The following is a 27,053-nucleotide window of genomic DNA, read 5'->3' as shown; positions in this document are numbered from 1 at the left end:
TAAAAGTCGTCTATGATTTTGTCAGGGATAAAAATGTAACTTTAAAATAAGAATTACAACATATTTTTTCAATTAGTACAAAGTAAAATTTTGAACATTTTATTGATCAGTATATTTTTTAAAATGTGAAGTAGAAACCTGAATATTTTATCATGAAAATTGTGTTATGATTTGATTGTCTGCTAGATTACAAGAAAAAAGATACTGACAGTACTTGTTGGTTCTTTAAAAAAAAATTAGGTAGATTACTTTCAGAACCCCTCTTTTTGCAACGTTATTTCAATAGAACAGAGCCGTAGTCTTAGTGTACTCAATATCTAGACAGCCAACCATTGTTTTAGAATTGTTCAATTTTTTTAACTTCTGATAAAAACAGAATTAATGGTATTTTTGTAAATATTATACCTCCAAGAAATGGCTATACTTCCCAATCATATGTTGTGTGATATTTAAGAGGAATTATTTTGATATAATGTCATTAAAATATTCGTTGAAAAAAGTGCTATTCTAGCTTATACTTTACATTTTAATGTGTATGATAATTCAAATAAAAGATAATGAAGATTTATATTATATTTAATTGTTATAATTATAAAGAAAAACCTGGAAACAGTAAAAAACTGACTTTATTTTATTGACGTAGGGAAAATTTTGTCAAATATTTGAATAAAAAAAACAATATAAAACAAAATAAATTATTTTTAATATAGTCACAAAAAGGCTTAATGAGTTTAGGAAATATTTCATTCACTAATCATGTCATTTAAACTCTATTACACAGAATAAAGTGTAAAAAGATGTTCTCGTTTTAATTTTAAGTAATTTCAAATGCATTTTAATACCTTTTAATGATTTATTTTTTGAAAAATCTTTTTATAAAATGTTATTGATTTTTGAAGTTATATGTTAAAATGTTTTTAAATTTTGTTAACATTTTGTTTTAAATGTAGAAAATTGGTAATTCTAAACATTCAAAAAATGATTTTATTAAATTTTCATCACTTAAATTGCATGTTTGATGAAATTTTCAACTGATAATTCAAGAAAAATCGTTTAAGTTTTATTATATTTTACTTTGAAATGTTAAAAAAATATAATTATTGTCAAAAATGTGGAAGTTATACTTTCCTCAAAAAAAGACCTAAAACATGCAAATTAACACGTGTAATGAGATTTTTTTTCTTTCAGGTTTAATTTTAAGTAATTATTGATATTTTTTGTAAAAAGGATTTTATATAAAAAGTTTTAAAACTCGAGTTATGTAGTGGTTCTAAAAAAGGTTGCGAATTTATGCAATTTTCTTGCAAAAAATTTTTTCTAGGATTTTAAAAATAGCAAAGGGTGTTATTAGACGTACTTCCAGATACAATTGCTAAGTCATTTTGGCCAAACACTAAAATAAAGTTTTGACATCTGAGGGTCCAACCGTGTGTTGTTAATCAATCAATGGTTTCTTTAGCAGTTAAGTACAATTTAGCGAAGCAACACATTCTAATATCATTAGCAGAAAGTCCATTTTAGTTGAATTCTTAAAAATATGTTGCTGTTTCTAGGTATGATATGATATATGATGAATACAAGAAGGGGTTGTGTGGGATATACCCTCTCCTGTCATGATTTAAAAGGGAATTGTGTGTTTACATCTTTTAAAGCAAAAATACTTTAATGATTTTAAAGTGATTTTTATTTGCTGCGACACAAAAAAAATCATACCTATCTATACAAAGACGCACCCCTCCCCCCCCCCAAAAAAAAACGTTGAATTATTCTAATTTATTTTATTCTTTATTTTTTTTCCAATACTAACATCAACACCTTGATATATAAATGAAAACAAATAATAAAACCATACTTTTTAATAAAAATTGTATCTTTTATATTCTAAATTTGACTATTATTATAGAAATGATAAATACAATTTTTATGAAGTAAATTTGAATTACTATAACAGTTCCACCAAAAAAATAAAATAAAATAATAATGCATTGAATAAGGACCATAATTTGAATTTAAAACTTTTTTTACTTTTTCAAAGAAAATAGAAAAATCAATAAAAGTTATGTTATTAATAAGAAAAAATGAAATAAACTATGAAGTTGATAATATTTGTTAGTAAATAAATGGCAAGAAATTTACTTGAAAAACATAAATATTAGAATTTGACTTATTTTACCAATTAAACATAAATATTTAGGACTACAATTATACAGATTTTTCATAACAATTTACATTGAAAACCTTTTAAGGTGTAATTTTTTCCATTGACACAAACGAAAATATTTTTGCAATCAAACAAAAAAACAAATGATTTACTTGAAAGTGTATAATCAGAATTAATAAATTGAATTACATCGAATCAAATGTGTATACCTAGTAACTGTCTATAGTGCGCTAGCAAAATGGGGATAGGTGTCACTGCTTTTGGCCTACCTATTCTATTGACATCAGGAAATACTCTATATCCCATCACTTTTCTAGGGGGTTTCTTTTCCCCTTCCCTTTCTCTGTCCCTCTACTATGACGTCAATAGAATAGGTAGGCCAAAAGCTTTCTAGGGTTTTTTCCCCTTAAATTTTCTTTCCCTGTAATATAACGTCAAAAGAATAGGTAGGCCAAAATCTGTGACATTTATCCCCATTTTCCTAGGGCACTAAACACAGCTACGATTAGTATATCTAGATGTTAGATAATTCCATAAAGTATTATAAATTTGAGTTTTAAAATTTTCCTTTTTGCCCTAAAACATACTTAGCATGTAATATTGTAATATTGAATCATAAAGTAATGGATCTAATAATAAGAGAAGAAACGTTAATATAAGAATGAATTAAAATAAGAATAAGACAAACATGACATGTTTACAATTATTTTTGCCTAACCAATATGGACATTTATTTAGCGCAAAATGAATTAAAAATTGAATTCAAGTCAGAAGTACAAAAAAAAATTTTCAGTAAATTTAAAAGCTGCTAACGACACGTCATTTGGACCAGCATTTGATCTTAAATTGTCAAAAATGCACAAGGATTGCACTGCCTAATTTAACGCGCGTAAAATCATATTTACACATGTGCTGCGCGCTACCTGAACATTAATGAGTACTTTTTATTCAGGATTGTTTTTAGGCATTTTTATCGAATCTATTGATGTGCAGAAATTTATGCTCTGAATCTATATCTCATTACGTTAGCAGACTTTTAAAAAACTTCCAATAAAAGAGGTTCTTCTTATTTCCCACTTGATCCAAAAACGGTGTATCACAGATCACATATATTGTATTCTTTTTAAAAAGGAATAAGTAAATAGTACAAGTAGCATTTTTAATTTTAGTTTGTCGGCTGTATTTTTTTTCTTATTAAAACCTTTATTAAAGATTTCTATGTTCGTCTTTCATATTTAGTTGAATCACAGGTGAACTGCGGGTTACCACACACACTGGCACATGCTCTATCCTTTCCTGGCCAATTTTTAATTGGTTTCAGTTTTTATTACAGGAAAGTTTTGTCAAAATGATTATTTGGCATTTTATATTAAAATGATTAAACACTGGACTCATCACATTTTTACGTCCATAAAATTTATTTCTTCTAACAGTTATGAATCTTGAACAGCAGCGGGGCAGATGAACATGCGTTCTTGGCCTAACATTATGGTGAGGACGGATCTGGTCCTGTGTGGCGGCCACTATCATCACTTGTGTCCAGGTAGGGGAAGTCGGCGTCTCCAGCGTCGGGCGGGATGCGCGGGTACAGGTCTGTAGTGCCGGGTGGCGGGTCACGCGTCCAGTCCCCGTGCGGAGAACAAGAGGGGTCCATGTCAGGTGGGGGAGGGCCAAGCACGCCCATGTCTGGCGGATGAGGCGGGGGTCCGCCGTACATCATTTCGTGTGGTGGAGGAAGGCCGTGTGGAGGTGGTGGCGGGAGGCGACATCCAGGTGGCATTCCGTCAGGGTAGCCGTGCATCTGAAAAATTTTATTAATATTTAAAATCGATAGTAAGAAAACATAGAAAAGGTTTAATTAAGTCGTTTAAGCGATCTTTTGCTTAGGACATAGAAACTAAAATAATAGATTGCATGTTAAAATATCGGGGAAGTCCGTCAAAAAAAAGAATATAAAAGAGAGTTGCGTGAACACAGAAACAGATAACAACAGTCCAATAATGGATACAGAATAAGTGGATATATTGACAGAGGAATATTTTTCATCAATTAAGGTTGCTATTATGGACCTCATTTGTTGGTCAAATGGTTCATCTGGTAGGAGGAGAGGGGATGGGGTAAAGGGGTTGGCTGTGTGGTATCGTTGTTTTATCCAGCTGGGAGTATCACCTTTTCAGATTACATGAAAATCTGGAGCAACATCCAAGCAATGATATATCGATTAGTTTAAACTAGATCAGGGTCTCAGTTTTTTAAGATATAAATTTTAACATCTTATATGAGTTTTAAAAAGTTTAAATTATTAATATTAGTCATCCACAGCTTGTATAAAAAATCTGATAGCAAACCACCTTTCATTGTAAGTCAATAATTCTCAGCCGCTTGCGGTCTAATTTGCCGAATAATGTGGTCCAAAATTCGGGCGCAACTGGTCAATTTTAGCAATCCATTGCCGCTAAAAAACAATCAGCCGAACCGCCATTTTTAAAAAAAATCTACAATCTATTACTATAAAATTTTAAAAACGGCTGAATATTTAGTTAAACCCCTGTCTTAAAAGTAAAGATAAGTGCGGGTATAAAAACCCTAGCCACAGAGTGAAAAGATTTCAAGATAAGAGGAGTTAGCCAGTTAAATCTGAAGGAAAGATGATAAAAAAAAGTAAGATATTTCCTATCTTAATAGAGGAGTGGGTTATCTTTTTCTTGCTTTTTATTTTACAGAAACAGGTTAAATATGCTTCTCCATATTATTTTTTTTTAATTTATGTACTAAAGTAGCTGTCCCTTAAATATAGGTGTCCTATAATATCTCTGAAACGTCTCAGCATATAGGTCTATAATTTTTATCTGAAAAATCGTATTGGGATAGTTTTAGGCTAATTTAGATTAAAGTCATGGGATGGTTTTTTTTGGCTATTTTTTTGTCCCCTTTCCTATATCTGTGAATAAGATACTCCTAAAAAACAAGACTTGTACTGCCCCATCTCTTTTCCTCAAAAAAAATAGAAGCTGGATGAGGGTAACCCTCCCTAAGGTCAAAGTAATTAATTTTTGACAATAATAATATTGAACTATAATCTCCAACAGATAGACATCTTTTAAATCTACTTTCACTAAGAGTTCAACTTACGACGATGCACAAATAAAGATAAATAAATAGTCTTTGTTTCTGTGTGCATTTGTGTGCGTATGTGTGTGTGTGTATGTATGTGTGCATGGCGCCAACGTATAGATACCAGAGCTACTTTGCTTAATGACCCCTGCGGTATCCTATGATAAAGGTAAAGATACGAAGATAGGCCTTTTCAACCCCCCCGACACAACTGCCTATTTATTTCACACCCCTTAACACCTCCCCCCCCCCCCCACACACACACACATGAGTGACCACCTATTTTCAAGGCCTATATTAGGGATATCCCACCCTCCATTAATGAGGGGGAGGAGATGGCTGACCTAACTGAAATAACTGGACAGTTAAGCTCTAGACTTTTATCTTCAAGTTGCCGACAAATTTGACAAATACTCCTCACATACACACTCTAGTATAGACATACCCTGTTAAACTATGTACATGCTGCTGTTCTTATATCAACAAAGAACTTTAATTGTCATTAAAATAATTTAATTAATTAATATGCAAACATATACGACTTTTTTCGATGGGATTGATATTATCTTAGAGAGAGAGAGAGGGGAGGAGACAATAGGCAGATTATTACATTGATCTCAAAAGTTTCATGATAACGTTTTCTTATTCGTTGGCTTAACAGCTTTAGGGACTAACGTGAATTTTGATTTGATAGTTAAATAAGTTGATTAATTTTAATCTACAGAAGGGGCAATTTTGTGTATCATCATTAATGATGTAAATAATGTATCGGTCATTGTCTTATCCCTTTAGATCCCTGTTAATATCGACTGAAATAACAGTTAAATTTTCAAGCTTGATATAGGCAGTTTAAAATACCATTTAGTCGACATAAACCTATACAATTTTAAGTCAACATACTGCCTCTAGTTTAACTGGGATGCCTAGACAATAAGACCTAAATTGTCGTGTGCTCGTATTCGATGTATAAGTGTCATTAGACTAAAGATAAACCCGCCCCTCCCCTTCTCTCTCTTAATCTACATAGATAACTATAACTTGACGTATAAATACAGGATTTTAATTAATGTTATCGTATAATTTTCATAATAATGATTAATTAATAATAATTACTTGGTAAGTTAAGCAAACATGGAAGTAGCTCCTTTATTTACTTTATCAAAGAGACACTCTTAGCTTACTATTTGTTTTTTAATAATTTCAAAACTAGGAAAATTATATCTATAATTAACGCGGCATCAAACGCGAAAAAAAAATAATTATTCATATACTTTTAATAAGGCATTCTAAAATGGCAAAAAGTTTTTAAAAGCTAAGATTGTTTTATTTAATCGTTTGGGTTTTTATTTGATTTAAGCATTTATTTGTCTTAAAAAGCAAATAACTTGATGCATTCATTTAGAGAGTTAGTACCGAAGCCACCCAATTATATATCTTGTCTGTCCGACCGTACGGCAGTACGTCCATCAGATGGTAAAAATGTGATTTATTCTTGGGCAAAATTTTGATTTTAAGATTTACAGGATACAATTTTTTTTGCCGATCGGGGATGAAGAGAGGGGACAATGGGCCTTTTATTACACTAGTCCCAAAGTTTTAACATAGTTTTCCTAATTGTTGATTTCCAACTTTGAGGACTTTTAATAAATTTTTATTGGTTGATTAAATTAATTGATTGTCCAAACTTTTTAACCAATAATCTTAATCTACAGAAGGGATAATTTTGTGTATCATCATTGGGGAGGAAAAGTAATTGATCAGCCATTGTCTTATCCCTTTAGATCCCTGATACATATTACATATAGCATACATATGTGTAAATTGTCTAGCCATCGTTTCATCAATAAATATTCACTTTCTATTTCTACCAATATTTACATATCTCATCTTAGGTATGTCCGGGGAGGGAGTGCACAATCGTGCTGATATTTGTCTTCATCCCTTTGAAATTAAATTACGATTCATAGTCCTATTACTTGGTCCCTAGGTATGCCAGAATAAAATAAAACTTTTGACCTGCAAGGGCTTTTATTTCTCAAATTCTTTCATTTCAATATTGTACATGCAAAAAAAGTTACAGAAGCTTTATCGTTATTTAGATTAAATATATTGTTTTTTTTTTTATTATAAGTTAAACATATATTAAATAGATCTGTTGGTACATGCTTTTCAATGAAACTTTGTAAAGGTACTAATTGGGTTTTAGGCTACATTGCTAAGAAAAAAGAAAATTTAAAGGAAAAAAATATTACCATTAGTGAAAAGAGGACTCCCCTAGATGATAAAGTGATGCAACTAACTGACCAAAATAAGAACATATTTTTTATATGAGATAGAGGAAATGCTGTGTACCTGTGACATAATATGTTGGAAGGATGGATGGTTAGGCTCGAGTCTGTCCATGTCTGGCTGCATACCAAAATCTGTCAGGGCTTTCCATGGAGGCTGGTAGCCGTGGATATCCACAGGATTCAGCATTCCAGAGTTCTCGTGCCGTACTACAGATAAATTTATTAATAGATTTGAATAGATAGATGGTAAGATTGAAAAGGATAATAGATAGATAAATAATCAATAGATTTGAAATAATTAGCAGGAGAGATGGGACGATGGGCTGTTTATTCCAATACTCCCAAAAGTTTTCTTATTCGTTGGCTTAACAACTTTTGGGACTTTTTTTAAAATTTTGATTGCTTTGTTCATAAGTTGAGTGTCCAAATGCCTATTGTAATCTACAGAGAAGGGGTAATTTTTTGTATCATGATTAGGGATGTACATCTAATTTTTATCTATTGCCTTATCCCTTTAGATCCCTGGAAAATCAGTCTTAAGATAAATAAATTTTAGAATAGATTTGATAAAACAATCTTTCATTGAACCATCTCTGTATCAACAAATAAATTTATTTGATAATGATTTATGTATTTTTAATGAGATGTTTAATATGAAATTATGAAAGCTTTTAAAACAATACACGGTTTTCTTATTAATTTAATTTATAAACAATATTGTCAGCAATATTGTTTCAAATCGATACAGTGCATTACAAGAAAATCTCGAAATGTTCTGTTCATTCTAGCTTGAGTTATACTATACAAATGACCAATGAGAGGCCAATACAAAGACTAAATTGCCAATTGCAGGTCAATATACATTTTAATTGACTAATGGTAGGCCAGTATGACGTCGTTTTTTACAGGAACTATAAAAAGCTTTGAGGTGAATGCTTCGTTACCTGGCGAGCTGGCAATCATAGGTATCCCCTGCATATTTCCATATCCAAGTTTTCTTCCATCCTAAACAGAAAATAAAAGTTATTAATTTATCAAGAATAATTTTTATTATGAACAATTATCAACAATCTATATTCATTTAAATATTTATAATAATAAATATAAAGAAATATTTTTGATGGACATTTTAAAATCTTTTTAATACTATTTAATCCAAAATTCTTCATTGATACAAGGTATTTGGTATCCAGTGAAAATATATTTTACAAGTTTAATTTATTTATTTTTAAAACGTATCTTTTTTTTATCGATCTATAATGGCTTATATTGTAATATTTTACTGGCATAATAAAAGAAAAGAAAAGTTTCTTGTACACCCTTTGAAGCTTTTTACAGTGCCTACAAATAGTGACGTTATTTTGGCCTACCATTGGTCAGTCAAAATGTATACTGGCCTGCCATTGGTTATTTAGTCTGTGTATTGGCTTATCATTAGTCATTTGTATCATACGACGTCATTTTTTAAAGAGCTTCACATCCTTTTATTCCTGAGAAGTCAATGGTTTAGATATAGCCAGGGATATAGGGATAACACAATGGATAATAAAACTAAACTCTGTATAATTTGTTAATTAATCATTTTGGGGAAAAGAAAGGAATGTAGATCAATATAACGTCCATTGGCCTCTCCCACCCTGATCATGACTTTAGGCATACATCTAGAGATGGAGAAAATAAAAAGAGGATTTAAGGTAGGGGCTAGAAATACAACCAAGGACCTAAACATTAGAAAAAGCGCAACAATTGGGAAACAGGGTATAGTGTCCAATAAAAAATGACGTTATACAATACAAATGTCCAATGATAAGCAAGTATACAATTTACCATTGGTCAATTACAATGTATACTGGCCTAACATAGGTCATTTGCATTGTATGACGTCATTTTTTATTGGACGCTATTCGCTGTTTCAACAATTGGTACCTTTATCATTATTTTAAACACACTAAAAAACCTCAAATATATTTCATAATTGAAAATCAAATGCATTAGAAAATAATAATGACAGATGAGAAAAAAAAGAAATGTATCTGAAATACTTTTGATTTATGAATTGTAGAGCTGCTACGCTATTAAAAATCTAAGAGAGAATTAAGAAAGATCAACTTATTTCCAAAGCTTTCCGTCTCAGAATTGACAAAATAATCTCATAATTGCGGATTAAAATCTAAATCTGTTCAAATCTGGGCCTAGCTCCACTCATAACATTATTTTGTTTTAAATAAGACTACCAGCTGCGCCCCTTGCATTCAGGAGCATCTTATAATACTTTTAAAATAGCTACAATCCTATCAAGGACCTAAATAAAAATTTCCAAAGTAGATGAAGTCACGAAATATTAACGGTAAGGCAAAAAAACTCACTACTTCATATTATAGGATATAATTATATAGTGACTTCGCCAATTTTGTAAAAATGAGTGTATAGTATATACACCTATCTAAAAAATAGGATTACATAACCTTTATGTGATTTAAGATGATAAAATAATAGGTTAAATGAATTGTAATAAATTTATTAGAAAATAGTTATGTGTTCAAGAATAGACATTAAATATTGGGGAAAATATTTTCTGTGTGCTTTTATAAAGTTCTTTCTTGGTATTATTCCTATTAAATTGATTGAGTTCTCCATTTAGATACCCCAATAACTTTACGGTTTTTTCAAATTTAATTCTTGGGATTGCTTCTTTTAAGTTTTATCTAGAAAATACTCAAGATAATTTTTAGAAATATGATTATTTTTTTGGTATACATTAGGATAGAGTTTAATTTAAAGTCAAGAAAACAAAACATTATTTTAACCGGTTCTACCCCCTCCCTTATTCTCTTCCCCACTTTCACGTTGGGGGGGAGGGGGGGGGGTGCCGCAAATTTCAGATCCATGATTTCGCAATTTGAGAAAAATTTATCTTTTTATTATAACGAATTAAATAATCTTGCAAGAATCGCTTTTATCTTATGAAGGAAAATCAGCGAAAAACGAGATCTGAAATTTGCGTCACCCTTCAAATATGACGCATGACCGCTACGACCGCAAGACGTTGCAGTAAATTGTCCACTATCTACAATAGATGGTATAAAGTTGGTTGGACAAACAAAGGATAAAATTACAAACACATACAACAACAATCCATAACATTCTCATCTACCATACCCATACCATTCGTCTCGGGTTTCACACATAACCAACACACACACACACATACACACTCACACAAACACACACACAACACACTCACACACACAGACTTACAGATATGAGACATATGTGTAATGCAAATAAATTTGATAATTTGATATTTTTCCTATGAACAATCCAAATAGATTTTTCAAAGTGGTCGGTCCGTCTGTCCGTCCGAAACGGATAGCTTTCTTCGTTCATTTAGGCAAAATATGTATTTGATATGATTATCCTATTTGTCGATTTTTGGAATACTGTTTCCTGGGACAACAAAGCACAATGTTATAAGCGAAGCATCTCTATAATCAAGTCCTAAAACTAAAATTATGTCGTTAAACATTATCCTGTATTTTAGCAGTTTTTCAATAAATTTACTTACGATTTTGTTTAGTTAGACTTTTATACATTTATATTCTGAATATTTAGTTCTGTGCTGACACTATACAAGTGTTAATGTTCGTTTATCCTACCGTTTCAGAGCTTCGCTTTTATAGATGTTGTCATCCTTGATAATGTATTTTTTTAGAATGGTTCTTGTTCTTGTTATTAATCAAGAACGATTATTATAATGAACTGTTCACCCTTACTTTGATGTGATTATTAAAAACAACACAATATTATCTTTGTTATCTCTAGTAAACAGTAATCTTTATTATTAGTGTGTGTACAGAGGTCCTCCCAGTGCAAACAGTAGTTGCACTGTTTACATGAAAATAAAAATATAAACTATATTGTATGTATATTAGGCTTAACACACTTACACCTTTGTATATTGGTGTGAACTTTAAGTTTTATTTATATAAAGATAAATTTTAATTTCAGTCATTTTTCATAGTTCATTGTTTCAATTGTAAAGTAAGTAATATGTTTATAATAAGCACAGGGAATTTTTTTTTTAAATATAGGAACTGAATTCAAAGGTTTTAAAGGGTACTGTAAATAAATCAATTAAAATTACATATTCGTTTTTAATCTCAGAGAGAGAGGGGACAATGGGCTATTTATTACACTATAGTCCCAAAAGTTTTATAATTACGTTTTCTTAATCGCTGGCTTAACAACTTTGGGGTCCTAAGTGAATTTTGATTGGAAGTTTAATTTAGTTGAGTATTCAAACATAAATGTATCAGCCATTGGTTTATCCCTTTTAATTCCTGATATTTTTTGGACAAATTGACCAATAAACCTAAGTTGTAGAATATCTGAGCTACTAAAAATGCTATAATATAAAAAAAACACTGACCATTGACGCACAAAAATTGAACTTAATGTCCAGAAAATATCAAATGGACATTTTATGTTAATTTTTACAAAAAATACACAAAAAATTGTTAATATTATTGAACAAATCAATTATATTATATCATTTATAATCATATGAAAGAATAAATCTGATGTATTCTTGTAATAAAATTTTCTGCTTGACAATGTGGCTCAAATGTTGTAGAATATCCACTTGGATATTTATTATTAGTTGAACCTACAATTTGGATATTCAACTACATTTGATCAAACAATCTCTTTTTTTATTTACATTACAATAGATTTGATAGCACATCTAACAATTTTTTTTCCATGAAAATACTAATTTTATCAATGTGATATTTAAAGGAAGGGAGGTAATATGAGACTATAGGTATACTGTTGCACAAATTCTGGTTATTCGTTGGCCCAAAAACTTCTGTTATTTTTATTAAATCTCGATTGGTTGGTCCAAACTAGCAAATTTTAACCAATTATTTTCATCTATTGTAGTATTTTTTCCCCTTGTCATGTTTATAAAAATGTTAAAATTTACCTTTTCTCCTTGAAGCTGTTTTTCTATCATCCTATTTTGTATCTTCTTGTCCTAGAAAAATTTAATCTACAAAATCTTTTTTGTTATACTAATTTGCTATTTAGTATCAAATTCAATTGCTCTTTTCAAAATTTTTATGAAGTTGATTAGAGCCTTAAATATCTTTTTTCAATGGGAGAAAAATTAGTTTTCATTCTAGTCATAACTAAAGTACAGAATCATATCTTGAAGTAAAAAGTTGCAGGGAAATTAGGGGAAGGTTAATTTACTAAATTTGTGTTTTCTTCTTCTAAAGTGAACAGAGTTTTTTGATACTTTTATATAAACAAACAAAAAAGAAACTCATGACCTACCTTACACCGTTTATTCTGGAACCAGACCCTGATTACCCTGGGCGACAGGCCGGTCATCTCCACCAGCTGCTCCTTCATCAAGGCGTCCGGCCGCGGGTTGGCCGAGTAGCAGGTCTTCAGGATGCTCAGCTGTTTCTCACTCAGGACGGTTCGTGCGCGCGCAGTTTTGCGCACGTTGCGTTTGTTTCCCTTTTTGGATGGGTCTAGCAGACCCTCGGAGTCAACGCCGGAGATGGACTCTCCGTCAGAAAGGTCTCCAATGGTATCTAAAAAATATAATACAATTTTACAATATAAAAAGAATAATATTAAACTAATAGATAAAACTTCAATTTCTTTTAATCTACAGATTTTTATAGATCATTATCTTTTTCTAAAAATATTGTTTAAAAACTAGTTTTATTTTCATTAATTAAGAAAGAACGATGAAAATGTGAAACAGTTGAAATAAAGGTAAAATTTGTTTGAAATATAAAGGCTTAAAAAGTCTAGTCTTACAAATTAAAGGAAACAAGCTAATTAAACGTTATTTCTTAACTTTATTTCAAAATGTTTAATATCAAAAGAAATATATATAAAGTTTATTTATAAAAGTAAATAAATAAAAAGTAAAAAGTTTGTTTGTATTTTGGTTTTGAAAAAATGAGCCACAAAGTTTGAAATTAAAGAAAATGTGGTTGAAAAGTTATAAATATTTTTTTTGGTGGAAAAAAATAAAATCCTCTCTTACCCCAACCTACCCCCTCCTTCCCAAACATCAGGTGAATTGCCGCCAAAATTTAGCGCTAGATTACGCTCCCCACTCTCGTGGAACTATTTCCCCCAACTCCCACACTTTCACGTAGAAAAGGGGGAGGGGAGCGGAGCGGTTCAAAGTAGGATACGCTTTAACTGAAAACTTTTTAACATAAGCTTTTAACAAGAAAATGTACTTTTTTCAAGAATTATCTATCGTGAAATTTTTAAAAACTTTTAAAATAAGTGTATTCATAAATATTTAATAGGTTAGGGGGCTTTTCCTGTACAGGGTAAATTCAGTTAGGTAAGTTCAATTCTATTTTGTTTTAAACATCAATTGTATCTTAAAATGTTAAAACAAACTAGAAAATTATAATTAAGAACTATATTCATAAAAACCAATAAGTAAAAATATAAATCATTTATTATCTGGGTTTAATTATATTACCTATAACACGGACCTATATAGGTTAATTCATTTTTACGTAATGAAAATATATATAACGCTATCAAATTTGAAAAGTTGCATCTTCTTAATAACTGAACGAGATTTTTTTTATATGAGATACTTAATACAAACAGCATACACAGTTTGGAACCTTAATAGCACAATTCAAATTGTTAACAGAATACAATGTAGCGGGACAAAGTGTCTCAAAAATCAGCCATGTGACGTCATAAAAATGAAGGAGATGAAAGGAGAAGTGGGAAAGAAAACCCCTTAAAAAGAGATGGATAATTCCTCGTTTTTATGACGTCACATGGCTGAATATTGAGACACTTTGTCTCGCTACCATAAAATATAAAAATCTAAAATAACTTTTTAAATCTTGCTACCAATATTTCTACGTGAAGAACCACATTCTATTTCTAATTTCTTGGATTAGAATTTAGAATTGTTAAATGGTATCTCTCTATCATGTGGTTTACAGATTAAAGGGACAATTTTATTGCTTTATCACGGCTTCAAATAGAAAAAGAGGGAAAGGTGATGCTTCAAAAAAAATGGACGTAGAAATATACGTGGATATTATGACAGGGGAAACAAATTTAGCTTGCTGACATGGACATTCATTTATTGATCAGTTCGTTCACCCACTCGTAAGGGAGGGAAGGGGTAAAGGGGTCGGAAGAGAAATCGTTTTTTAGCCCGCTACCTGTTACACTTTATTAGAGAATATGAAAATCTGGTGTAAGATCCAAGTAATAAAATAATGATAAAATGATCATTTTTGTTTAAGTCTTTGAAAAAAGAAAAAACTTCTTCATATATTAACATTATTTCTAAAAGTTCTTATTTTTCTTTTACAATATAAAGAAAATTTACCCAATTATTAATGAAAAAATAATTAAATTTTTTTACATTTTTAAGCACCTTTTAATCAAATCTCTTTTATTATCCCTCTCCCCTGTAATTGTGACAATTTTTCCTCCATGTGGGAAATAACAATTTAACTTTTAATCCAAATTTTTAGTTGCAAATCATGCGTAGCGCGTCAAAATAAGAGATGTAATTTATATAATCAATATTTAATTTGAAGCTAATCGTTTTTACGTCACACTTATTGATATATCTTTGGGACAAAGGAAAAAAATTTTACTCTTTTTAAAAAATTAAATGTTTTTATAAAATAAACCCAGATATTGTGCTTTTGTATATTAAAGAAAAAAATACTTAAATTCTTCAGGTGAATTTTTTTAATACCTTTTTAAAAATTTAGAAAAAAATAATCAGAAGCAAGATAACAATTTTAACTAATGAAACCGATTTTTTTTTCTCAATTAAAGTTTTTTCGTTCTAGTAGGGTCTTGTTTTATCTAACAAGAAGCTTGAAAAAAATCACCTAAGAAAGGGAAATGGTTAGGTAAAATTTTTTTTAATAAAAAATGTGTTTGCTTTATGATATTATACATTCCAAAGTTATTTAATCAAATATTCAAATATTTGACCAATTTATACATTATTTATTCAATCAAATCTACACACACACACACACACAAACATACATACAAGCTTAAAATGGAATTCCACTTAAAAATCCTTTTCTTTGATTCCGTATTTGCTTTCATTTTAAATTTAATATTTTCTTAATGCTATGCAAGTCATTTTTAAATCATATTGGTTTTAAACCAGGGATAAGGGTAATAATATTTCTTATTGATGGGGATACTAAAAAGTTTTGAGGTTGTCAATATTATTTTCATTGTAGCTTCGAAACCGATTAATATCCGCTGGATTAAAACCGTTTCTCAGCCATACTGAAAAATCATGCATAGCATCGTGTTAAAGACAATTTTCCAAGGATATTCTTCAGTCACTCGAGGCTAACTAAAGTGGTTTTAATCCTATAATTTTTCATTTTAATATCCACGGAACGCTGTATTTAATACCGTGCAATTAATAACTATTCTTATTACAGTTTACTATTTTTTACGTGCTAATCTTAAGTCTTTAAAAAATCCTAGCTTTTTATTCTATTCAGTAGTGTACGGTGGAAGAGTATATGGAGGTGTTAACACCCTAATAAATTTCAAAATTTTAAGACCTGCCCTCCACTTTTTCAAACCCTGCTGAATTATTGTATACGCCACCGAATCTATACTTATGAAACCATTGAACTTAAAATAGTTATTAGAAGTAAATAGTTTCATGAAAGTTAAGATATTTCACATGGTATACTATTTCAAGTATTTGCCTTGCGGATAATCCACTAAAATTTATTTCACATAATTCTTCAAAAATATGATAATAACATAATTCAAGTGAACTTCAACCATTAGGCGGCTCTTGGCACGTGTGTGTGTGTGTGTGTGTGTGTGTGTGTGTGTGTGTGTGTGTGTGTGTAAGTGAGTGAGTGAGTGAGTGAGTGTGTGTGAGTGTGTGTGTGTGTGTTTTTAGAGAACCCTTTTAGTGAGCACTTCACTTTTCTAAAAAGTGTTTTAACATTACAAATAAATAGTGAACCTTAAATAGCGAAACATCATTTTTTCTCTAAAAAATTCCTGTAATTTTAAAGAAAAAAATTGGATATGATTTATCAAGTAAAAATTCCAGATAAAAAAAGAAAATACAATGCTTTTTTTTATATTTTTTTGCATTAGCAGAAATGTTGTTGTATGCATGGCAAAAGAGGAAGTATTAAGCCCGTGTCAAAATAAACAAAGCTAGGTCTGCAATCAATTCCGTATTTATTGTTTCAGTCAAGTTTTCGCTAAAAGACATTAATGGATAATAAATAAAAGGCGATGCGTAATTGAGGGGGATTTTGGTGCTGTAGTAATAATTCGCAATTCTGGAGATTGGATAATAAGATATAAATTGTGCAAGTGAAATCTTAAATTTCTGACATCGTGTATGTCAACGAAAACTTTGTCACATATTTTCCAGTAAGGCTTCGATGCCGATTAAGATCCGCTGGATTGGAACCGATTCTAAGCCATACTAAAAAATCATGTATAGCATCAAAATACAGACATTTTTCCACGAATATTAAGAAAATATCGTAAATAATAATAAAACTTACAATTTTTCATTTTAATATCCGCAGAAAGTTGTCTATAATACGATGCAATAATAACTATTGTGAAACAGAAATTAAATATAGTTTTAAAGATTTTAAAAATAAAACTAATCCATAATTCTAAATAAAAAGTTTAAAGAATTCCAGATTATTATTTCAAGCCTAGAAAAAAAAATAGATCGTGGCATTTTTCATTTTTGTTCGACAAAAGTTTTTTTGTGTGTTGTCTGCCGCAATGAAAAATGTTGACATAACATACAATATCCATTAGTTTCAAATAGCAAGAAACAACTTATAAGAAGGAATCATGATGGAGGGTGGGGAGGGGTAAGTTGTTGGTATTATTGTCCTAGAACAGGTTACATTAAATATTTTTAAAGGTATTAAGCCATTCTTATGACATTTCATTTGTAAGCCAATAATTCAAAAAATATTAAAATGCTTCTAGTTGAGATAAATTTTGAGGAAAAATCCGGGGATAAATTTAGTGCATTAAACATAAAATTGCACTTTTGTTGCTAACATTAACAAAAATGCATCTGAAAAGGATTTAATCTTCCTGATAATTCTATTTTTAAAAGAAAAATATTGACAAGGATGACAACATCCATTAGTCTCGAAGCATGGAATCTCCTATTTCTTACATATACTTTTCCCTTTTATCGTTACAGACTGACTAACTGACATATACTGCAAGTTAAAGAGTAGCTGCACTGTTAAAAATAAGCCAAAACAGATTTTTATTAATGAATAAGGGTGTAAAATAAAAAGTTGTTTACTTGGCTCAACCCATTACTCAAATATTGATATCATGTTTTTCAAATATTTTATGTATAAAACAAGGATGATGTTGAACAAGGGACATGAGTTTATAATTGATAAGTAATAATGATAATTGTCTATAAGTAATAATGATAAAAGTTCTCTTGTAAATTATCCATTTACAAGTTTAATGCAAATGATAGATTGTTATCTTTGACTAAAATTTTACTGACTTCTTTTTGTCCATGAAATAATCATTTATGAATTGTAGAGTGGCTTTACTCCGAAGATGTAAAGATATAGAGAAGAGTGCTTGCATTAACTTTAATGTGCCTAGCCAAGGAGTGAGATTTTCCAGGCATATTTATTCAATACATGGTACAATCCCTAGAATTGAGTAGTGGACCTCACCCCCCCCCCCCCCCCCTCCCAATTTACAATTTAGTTCAAAAACCTATTTAGCCCTTGTGGGGGAAATCAATCCTAACCTGAAGGAGCATCACAAGTGGAATTAAAAAAGGACGTGGGGGGGGGGGTGTTTTGTTGCTCTACTTGAAATAAATAGGATAATGCCTAATACACAAATGTATATGAAAGTGTATGTTTGTATGTGCTTTTTATATGTGTTTAATAGTTTTTAACAGCGAAACTTATCTTCTTTTGGGGTCTGTACTTCATTTCTTTTCATGTGTGATATATTTCTAAATTACGTCGTATGTGTACAATGATTTAATTAAATGCCTTCATATTATTAAATTATTTTCTTTAATTTATGAGTTTTGCTTATATGGAAATTGAAATCCTTGCTCTTTTTAAACTTTAATATTAGAATTGATTTATGACATAAAATATCCTTTTTAGAATATATTACTTTAATATATCTTGATAAAATTATTTTTTTAAAGGGTTATTTACAGAGCATAAAAGTAAAACAGCAATAGTTTTTCCATATAGGCTCCGAATAAAATTAATTTACTTCCGTTGGAATAAACAGGTTAAAAAATCTTTCATAGTTATAAAAAAAATGGTCTTGATATTTTTTGTTGGCCCAATCCTTGGGCTAACAAAATAGGATACATTTTTAGATCCGTAATCGTGATCAGCTGTTTATTAAACATTTTATAATAATTGTTTAATCTAATATTGATATATTTAATTAAATTACTTCAATTTGTAAATGGTTTCAAAAACATGATTTTTGTAATTGAAATAGGAAATTCCAATAAATTACAAACAAGTTGAATTCAATAATATCACAAAAAATCATATTTTAATACTGCTTAATTCAAAAACTAAAAAATTGCCTTTTGCCGAAACATCTGAGCTAAAATTGTTTATTATTGGTAAATATAATGAAATTGCATGGTTAATTAAAATTTCAATATGATTTTTATTATAAAGTAAATTAAATGAACTAGATGATTACCAATAATAATATCAAATTTGTTGCAATTAATAAAAGCTATAAAACAAGCATCTAAATTATTAATAGAAAATTGTTTACATTTAACAGCCAGCTAAACTACAAAGACTGAAGACGGTGCCATGTTCAACGGAATATATATTAAATAAATAATTATGAAAAAAAGACTTTTTCACTGCAATGAATTTATCAGAACATTGTTTATTTTAGAAAAATTACCTTCTTCTGATTTATCATCCCCGTCCTCGCTGTTATTACTGTTGTTATTTACCATGGACTTGTTATTATTAGTTTCACCATCACCATCCTTGTCCAGCCGGTGGTGCTGGTTACAGAACAGCCCGTCATCCTGCAGGGCGAACGAGTCCCCAGGTATGAGCTGTTGCTCGCAGGCCACACAACGAAAGCACTCCAGGTGAAATATCCGGTTTTTGGCGCGCATCACGTAGTCGTTTTTGCCGAACTGACTGCCGCATTTATCACACTTGGCGCCGAACAGACGGATATAGTCCTTCTTGCAGTAGGTCTTGCCGTCCCGCACAAAACAGGTACATTTCTCGTCCAGAAACATCTGGCACTCGTGGCACTAGAAATAAAAATCAATTGTTTATCGCATCGTATTACAGACAACTTTCCGGAGAAGTTAAAATAAAAAATTTAAAGATTAAAACCAGTTTTGTTAGGCCACAAATTTTTTACTATTCGTGGAAAATTTCTGTAATACGATGCTATACATGAGTTTTCAGATTGGCTGAGAACCGGTTCTAATCCAGTGGATATTAATCGGCTTTGAAGCCATACTGAAAAAAAACATTATTCATAGAAAAAAAATCAGTTCTAATTTTTAAATCTCAAAAACAAAAAAGTTAGTTATACTTTTCTAGGTTAACCAATGCAATGTGGTAAATAGACATACCTACATTTATAGGGTTTTAGATTATTATAGCATATTTCATCAAAAAAAAATACATGAAAAAGACAATAATAATTATGATTAAAGTTATTTTGTAGGTCATCCTGGATAAGAAATTGAAATCTGATCTCACTCATTAGTAGAATTACAAAACTGTTCATAATTGGTTTCATCAGATATTACGCTCTACTTTAATCAAATCAAGATTTTTTCAAGACATCAACTTTACAAAATCAGACCCCTGCTGCAATGTTTTTACATACCATGAATTTTATATAAAAATATAACCTTTTTTAACAATTCTTTAAAATTGATTCAGACTATCTAATAAATTAAACATTATATATAAATATTATTTATTTTTTAACATACTTGATAAGTATAAACCTGTTTATAACAAATGACCAGTTATAGGCCAATACAAAGACTAAATTACCAATGGTAGACCATTATACATTTTAATTGGCCAATGGTAGGCCAGTACGACGTAATTTTTTTATAGGCACTAGAAAAGCTTCATAAGAATGTCTTATAAAAATAAACAAGCAAAATCTTCCAGCAATATTTTTCGCAGATGATGGTTTCAAAGGTCTCAAATTAAAGTCAGAAAATGATGTTCACACCATTTCTAATGTTCTTAAAAAATTAAAATCAACAGTAAATATAGAAGTCAATTTTAAAAAGACAAAAATACTCGTTTATGGAAATAGCCCTGCAAACCTTAATATTTTGGGTGCACCCTGTAGCCATGTAAAACATTTAGGCGTATATCTTTCCTTTGACTTTAAAAATGCATATGAATTAACATACAAGGAATTATTAGAAAAGTTTTCAAACCGTTCTCGACAGATATCTTTCAAATATGGATCAAACATATTTAAAAGAAGAAATGTTTGCCTTGCTTTCATGAATTCATTAGCATTTCATATTTATAGAGTTTATAGTCCAAATGAAGCAATGAACAAACAAATTTGGAAACATACATCTAAATTTCTTTGGTCAAGTCCTTCTGGCTATAGATTTAAAGTAGCTAAAAAAAGAATAGAGTTAGATTTTATTGATGGGGGACTTAATATGCTGTTACCAGAACAACAGAGCTTTTCAATCTGGTTAACTAGTTTTTTTAATGTATTAAAACATGCTGAAAAGTACCCAAAATCAAATCTAGCTATAATTCTTGCAAACAAGCATGTTCCAATTTCTTCCATAACTAAAAATTTTGGCTCTAAGACTATTAGAAAGTACAGAACAAAATTCGATTTGCTATATCCAATGCAGGATAAAAAAAACTTCAGAAAACTATGTGTTTTTATGGAAGAATTGGAAAAGAAGCCTTTAACATTTCTTAACTCAACTATCTCAACATCTTATTGGTCTAAAGATATTAAATTTACTAACGCAGAAAATAGAATACTCACTAACTCTAATATTGTTACATTAGCATCAATTATTAAATGCATGCCAATTAAACATAAATTTCTCTATCTTCCTATTATAAACGAAAATTTAAAGCAAACCTTGTCTGGACATAACCAATTATATGAGAAAATAGCAAAAATAGTTAAAAATATATCAAATGAATTTGAGTTTAATACTTTAGAATGTATTTCTTCAAAACAAAGCAAAAACTCAAATAAAACTATCATGACAATGTCATTTAATTCTCCTTCCATTTTTGCCCTTTATTTTAAGCAAATGCACAAGAAAAAGATTTGGTCAGCACATCCTTCTTTGAATTCACGAAAAATTGACAAAAAATGGTTCCCAGACATGGAAAGTTTTAAATATAGTTTTAATATAATACTTAACTTGCCCATAACTATGTATTTTAAGAGTTTTCTTTTTGAACAATTTACTCGTACATTAGTTAGCTCTAACAAACTTTTTAAATGGAATATTATTGAAAGCAATTTATGCAAATCATGCAAAGTTATAAATGACAGTGAGCATGCAATTTTTGAATGCAAGTTTGCAAAATATTTTGCTCACTGTATGGCCACATTTTTGGATAAAATATATAATAATGAATGTCCTGAATTTATCTTTCTAAAAGAAAATTTTTATTTATTTAATATTTATTATGATTGTTTTAAAGGGGATGACTTCACACAAATAACTTTACTTATACTGATAGCAAAAGATAGGGCTTTAAAAGCAAGCAAGGAAGAATGTATTATAAGATGGAATGAGGATAACTTTTTCTCACAAACTTTACTGTTAGCACAATTTACCATAAAACTACTTAATTCCATCGGATTAAATTACAGTTTAGTAACTAATTTTATAGATTTTGTTTTAGAATATAAGGACAATACAAAGTATTTTAGCTGTTAGATAACGTCCGATCTCCATTGTTTTCAAAAAAGTAATATGAAATCAATATAAATCAAAATATAACATTATGTTTTAACATGTATATATATAAATATGTTTATAATATGTAATATTATCATATTTGATTTGTCTATGATTTGTCTAATAAGAAGAATAAATCATTTAAAACACAAGAATGTCTTATAAATATAATTTCTTATTGGTCTAAATGTTTTTCAATGTTACCACAAAATATCTTGATTCTATTGAAGAAAAGCGTGGCACACATCATATAATTAAACAGGTTCTACGAACAGTTGATAGATAATACCACATACTGGTTTTATTTCATTTTAAACAGTATTTCAAATAAAATGTAAAACTTTTTTTTAAAAATATCATTTTGCAGCGAGTGAATTCGTTTAATAAAAAAGATATAGAATGTACATAAAAATAACAAGGATGCCAACATCTATAGCGAAGCATACAAAAATCATATAATAAACAGACGGACAAAGTAAGTTATAGAACAGACAAAACAATGTATAGACTAAATGCGTAAATCTTAATGTCTGAAAATATCAGCTGTCTATTTTCAATAGCAGCCAAAAAAATCACATTTGCCTCATGGCGTTACGGACTAACTTACTGACGGATGATCAGACAAAGTGAATTATAGAGTAGATAAGCTAGTTTTGCGTAAGTTAATTTTGACCCTTATTATAAAATGCGTCACGATACTGCAACCTAATTAACTCAAATTATTAATCATATTCTGGTTTTTAATGCAAGGTATATCAATATCATTAGCTTCATGTGCTAAAGTAAAAGTTCTATTATTATTACTTTCTGTAAATTGTATCTATTTATTGTAAACCTAAAAAAATATTTTTAAGGGGTCTAAAAAGCAATCAACCTAAAAAGCTGTATATGCTAAATCTTGAACAAATTCAATAAAGTGTTGTTTCTGTCAATAAGATAACTAATATATGTTTTACTATGATAATATTTTGATCAAATTAGTAATGATTTTGGCTTTTTTCCGCCTTATATTCCAGGTTCAAAATTTGAATCATTCGAGATAGAAAAATATCATTTAATTTATTAGCTACAATATTTTTTGCTATTGTACAATGATATATTCTATGAGAAATCCTTTATGCCTCTAGGGGCTCTGTATTTGAAAGGTTAGAAAAGAGTAGAAAAAGAGCCTAAAACCATCCCAAGAAATAAGTTTAAAAATTAAATCGCTAAAACCACCCCAGGACCTTTGTGAAGGTTCTTTAAAATGTAAAACCCAATCGCCTTAGTGGGTAGTGAGATCTTAAGCTACAGACAAATACCGTACTACTTTATATTATAGGATAACCCAATAATTTACCTTAAGACAGGCAGCATGCCAGGAGAGGTCAGGTGAAACCTGCAGGATGAACTGATCATGGATAGGAGCTCCACATCCAACACAACATGGAGGGTGCCCTTCTAATCCTAAAAGAAAAAGAAAAGTTATTTTTCGCATCTAGCTTTCTGTGGATATTGAAACTAAAAATTATATGATTAAAAGCAGTTTTGTTAGGCCCGATGAACCGAAGGACCAGCTTAACATAACTGGTATTAATTTTATGATTTTATTTTTATTTTCATGGAAAATTTACTTTAATACGATACTATACATGAGTTTTCAATATGACAGAGAACTGGTTTTAATCTAGCGGATATTAATTGGTTTTGAAGATGATAATTGTTTGTAGAAAGAATTTATAGGATACTTAATCCTTTCCTTTTAAATTGAGCAGAAATGTAATCCAAAAATAAAATATTCACATCCAACATAAGCTTTTAAAATATCAAAAGCAATTCGCCTCAGAACCTTTGAATACATTTATAGAAATATAAAAAAAAACTTGATATTAAAATTGTTGAGCCTAGCATGTAACACTAGACGATAAAATGGTCTTAATCTTAAACCTGATAGTTTTGTGAATTTAAAGTTAAAAGCATTATATGCATTGTATAAGGTTTATAAGACAGGGAGGGAGGGGACATTGGGATGTTTATTACACTAGTCTCCAAAGTATTATTATAACGTTTTCTTGTTCGTTGGCTTAACAGCTTTGGGGACATCAGTGTTATTTTATTGGTTGTTTCATTAAGTTAATTGTTCACACGTTTCATCTACTAATTCTTATTTAGAGAAGGGATAATTTTGCGTATCATTATTGGGGATGTATATCAATTTATTGGCCATTGTCTTATCCCTTTAGATCCCTGTATACAATAATATGTGTTTATTGGTGAGATTAATTGGGATATCAAGTTAGGTCAAGTTTATATGTGATAAATAATAGCAATTTTCAGGCTTTTAAATTTTTTTAATCCCCCGCATGATTCAGAAGCATTGTTGCAAATTAAATAGGTAAATTTAATTTATAATCATTATATATAAATGATTTGCATTGAAATTGGTGTGAACGAAATCAAGTATTGTGTAATTATCTTATTTACAATCAAATGTATTTTTTTAAATTTAAATATTTCTTCAAAATAATAATTGACAGATATATTGAAAAAAAATAACTATATTTAGAATACTTTAAATACTAAAAGCGGCTGCATCCCGAGCATTTTGCGGCTCTTCATTTGAATGAAGAAAATGTGTATATATCCTAGCTCAAACCATTCCAGGACTACTTTAAAAAGAAATAGCGTAAAACCATCCTCGGACCTCTGTTAAATTACCTAATATTGATAATTCAGTTTAAAGTAGTTTGCAAGACAAATTAAAAACCTTTACTTTATTATATAATAAAATCGAGGACTATTTAAGGGAAAAATACGACAGATTATTGCAGAAATAAGACATTTTTTACAAAACAGTCTTTTAAGAAATGACAACCAAATATAATTTCAGAAGACTCAAAAATCAATTTTTGCTTAAGAACATTGATAAAAATTAACAAAAGAAAAAATTTAAGAAAAAACTAAGACATATAAGGGCAAAAATAGATGAAAATAAAATTTTAACAAAACAGTCATTTTAATATGGCAACCAAATTAATTTTCAAGGCACAAACAACAATTTTTGGCAATAGAATATTGAGAAAAAATTGGCAAAAAATATGACCTCTTTTTAAAGGTTCCAGAACGCCAGACATCCTGATATCCTCCTGGATGGAATGGAGAGGACTATGTTTCATCTTCATATTATCACTAAATAGTCTGAGCTCAACTCCCATGCACTCACTGGACCTCTCTCACTCTACCCCAGCCATGCAAACAATAATCACTTTTCAATTGTCACAATTAGAGCCAATAATAAATTATGAAAAAATCATTTTTACTATTGCAATGAAAATTTAATGATTGCAAAAAGGTTATATGTTGTGATTAATAATTTTATTTGTAAATAGTGTATCTGCGTGTGTCTCTGTGTGTGTATATCAGCTGTCCTCACACTGCAGTACAACTAGAATATACACACATAGATACCCTCTGCCCCACCCCCCAAATATATCCCCTATACACGTCCATTAAAGAGTGCCCTGCCCTTTCCCTTTTTCCAAGCCCGCTCATAGTCGTGAATATTTCCCCACGTCAAAAGTCTCTGATAGAGCATCCATTATTATCAAAGAGGAACAAGTTGGGGAAGTGACAGAGCGCTGTATACGACATGGGGAAGGGAAAGGATTGAAGAAAGGTTGATGGACGGTTCTTGCGAAGTTAGGCGGCGGCACTTTTACTCTCTCCGCGCTTCAGCTCCGCTCAGTCAGCCAATAGGAGCACAGGGAAGGAGGTGCAACTCAGTCACCTTCCACTCTACACCACCCCTATCCCCCAATTCATTTTCCATATTCGTCTAATGTCAACTTCTCTTTCTCTCTTTCTTCGCTACATGCCAAGAATTTTAAAATGTTTAAATTATTGGATGTGAAAAATGTTGGAAATGTTTGAAAAAGAAAGCCATGTATATTTGGTCTAAGTAGCGTTGAAAGATAAAATAAATTTTTTAAACATATATTTGTTTAATGGAGGCAAAAATGGGGGGGGGGTAATGTTGGGTGGGGGGGATTAAAGTAGCTTTCTTAATGGGGGTCATAAAATAATAGTGGAGAGAGGCATTAAAAGTTATGCTTCTTGAAATAAGATAATTTTTCAGAAGGGTCTTTTTTACATTTTCTGTAATATAAAAGCAACTTAAAATATGTATTGCTTTACTTTTAAATAATGATATAAATAATACTTTTCATTTAAATATCAAACACAAAAGTCTAATATTTTTTATTCTGTACCCTTTTACATAAGTTTCAACCACCCTTACAACTTTTGGAATAAAGATTTTTTGGTCCCAACTCATTAAGTTTGAAAAATGAAGATATAGTTTTTGAGTGGATAAAAAATCAGGTTATTATGAAATCTTCGGAGCTGATAAGATCAAAATTAATTATTACCGGTTTCTTAGGCTAGGCTTGAGCTTTATTTT

At 30.0% G+C, this 27,053-nt stretch overlaps 1 protein-coding gene across 1 annotated transcript; it reads right to left on the bottom strand.

Moving 5' to 3' along the window:
• Nucleotides 1-1,769: 1,769 nt before the first annotated feature.
• Nucleotides 1,770-26,041, bottom strand: LOC145317418 (insulin gene enhancer protein ISL-1-like). Its single transcript, XM_080158494.1, has 8 exons — nucleotides 25,698-26,041; nucleotides 23,955-24,061; nucleotides 19,567-19,933; nucleotides 12,904-13,169; nucleotides 12,551-12,601; nucleotides 8,511-8,571; nucleotides 7,628-7,773; nucleotides 1,770-3,962 (listed from the first exon to the last, which is right to left on the bottom strand). The coding sequence occupies exons 1-8, from the start codon at nucleotides 25,807-25,809 to the stop codon at nucleotides 3,648-3,650; spliced, it is 1,425 nt and encodes a 474-aa protein (XP_080014620.1). The 5' UTR covers nucleotides 25,810-26,041; the 3' UTR covers nucleotides 1,770-3,647.
• Between the last annotated feature and the right edge of the window lie 1,012 nt (nucleotides 26,042-27,053).

This window comes from Acartia tonsa, chromosome 4 (genome assembly GCF_053477335.1).
Source record: "Acartia tonsa isolate MP-2025a chromosome 4, ASM5347733v1, whole genome shotgun sequence".
NCBI lineage: Eukaryota > Metazoa > Arthropoda > Copepoda > Calanoida > Acartiidae > Acartia > Acartia tonsa.
This window is presented reverse-complemented; position numbering and strand designations above follow the sequence as displayed.

Coding starts and splice junctions, on each gene's coding strand:
- LOC145317418 (XM_080158494.1), bottom strand. CDS start 25,809: ATGGGAGTTGAGCTCAGACTATTTAGTGATAATATGAAGATGAAACAT. Junction 24,062..25,697: donor TCTGGAACCTTTAAAAAGAG/GTCATATTTTTT, acceptor TTTTTCTTTTAG/GATTAGAAGGGCACCCTCCA. Junction 8,572..12,550: donor AACAGCTTCAAGGAGAAAAG/GTAAATTTTAAC, acceptor TTTTCTGTTTAG/GATGGAAGAAAACTTGGATA.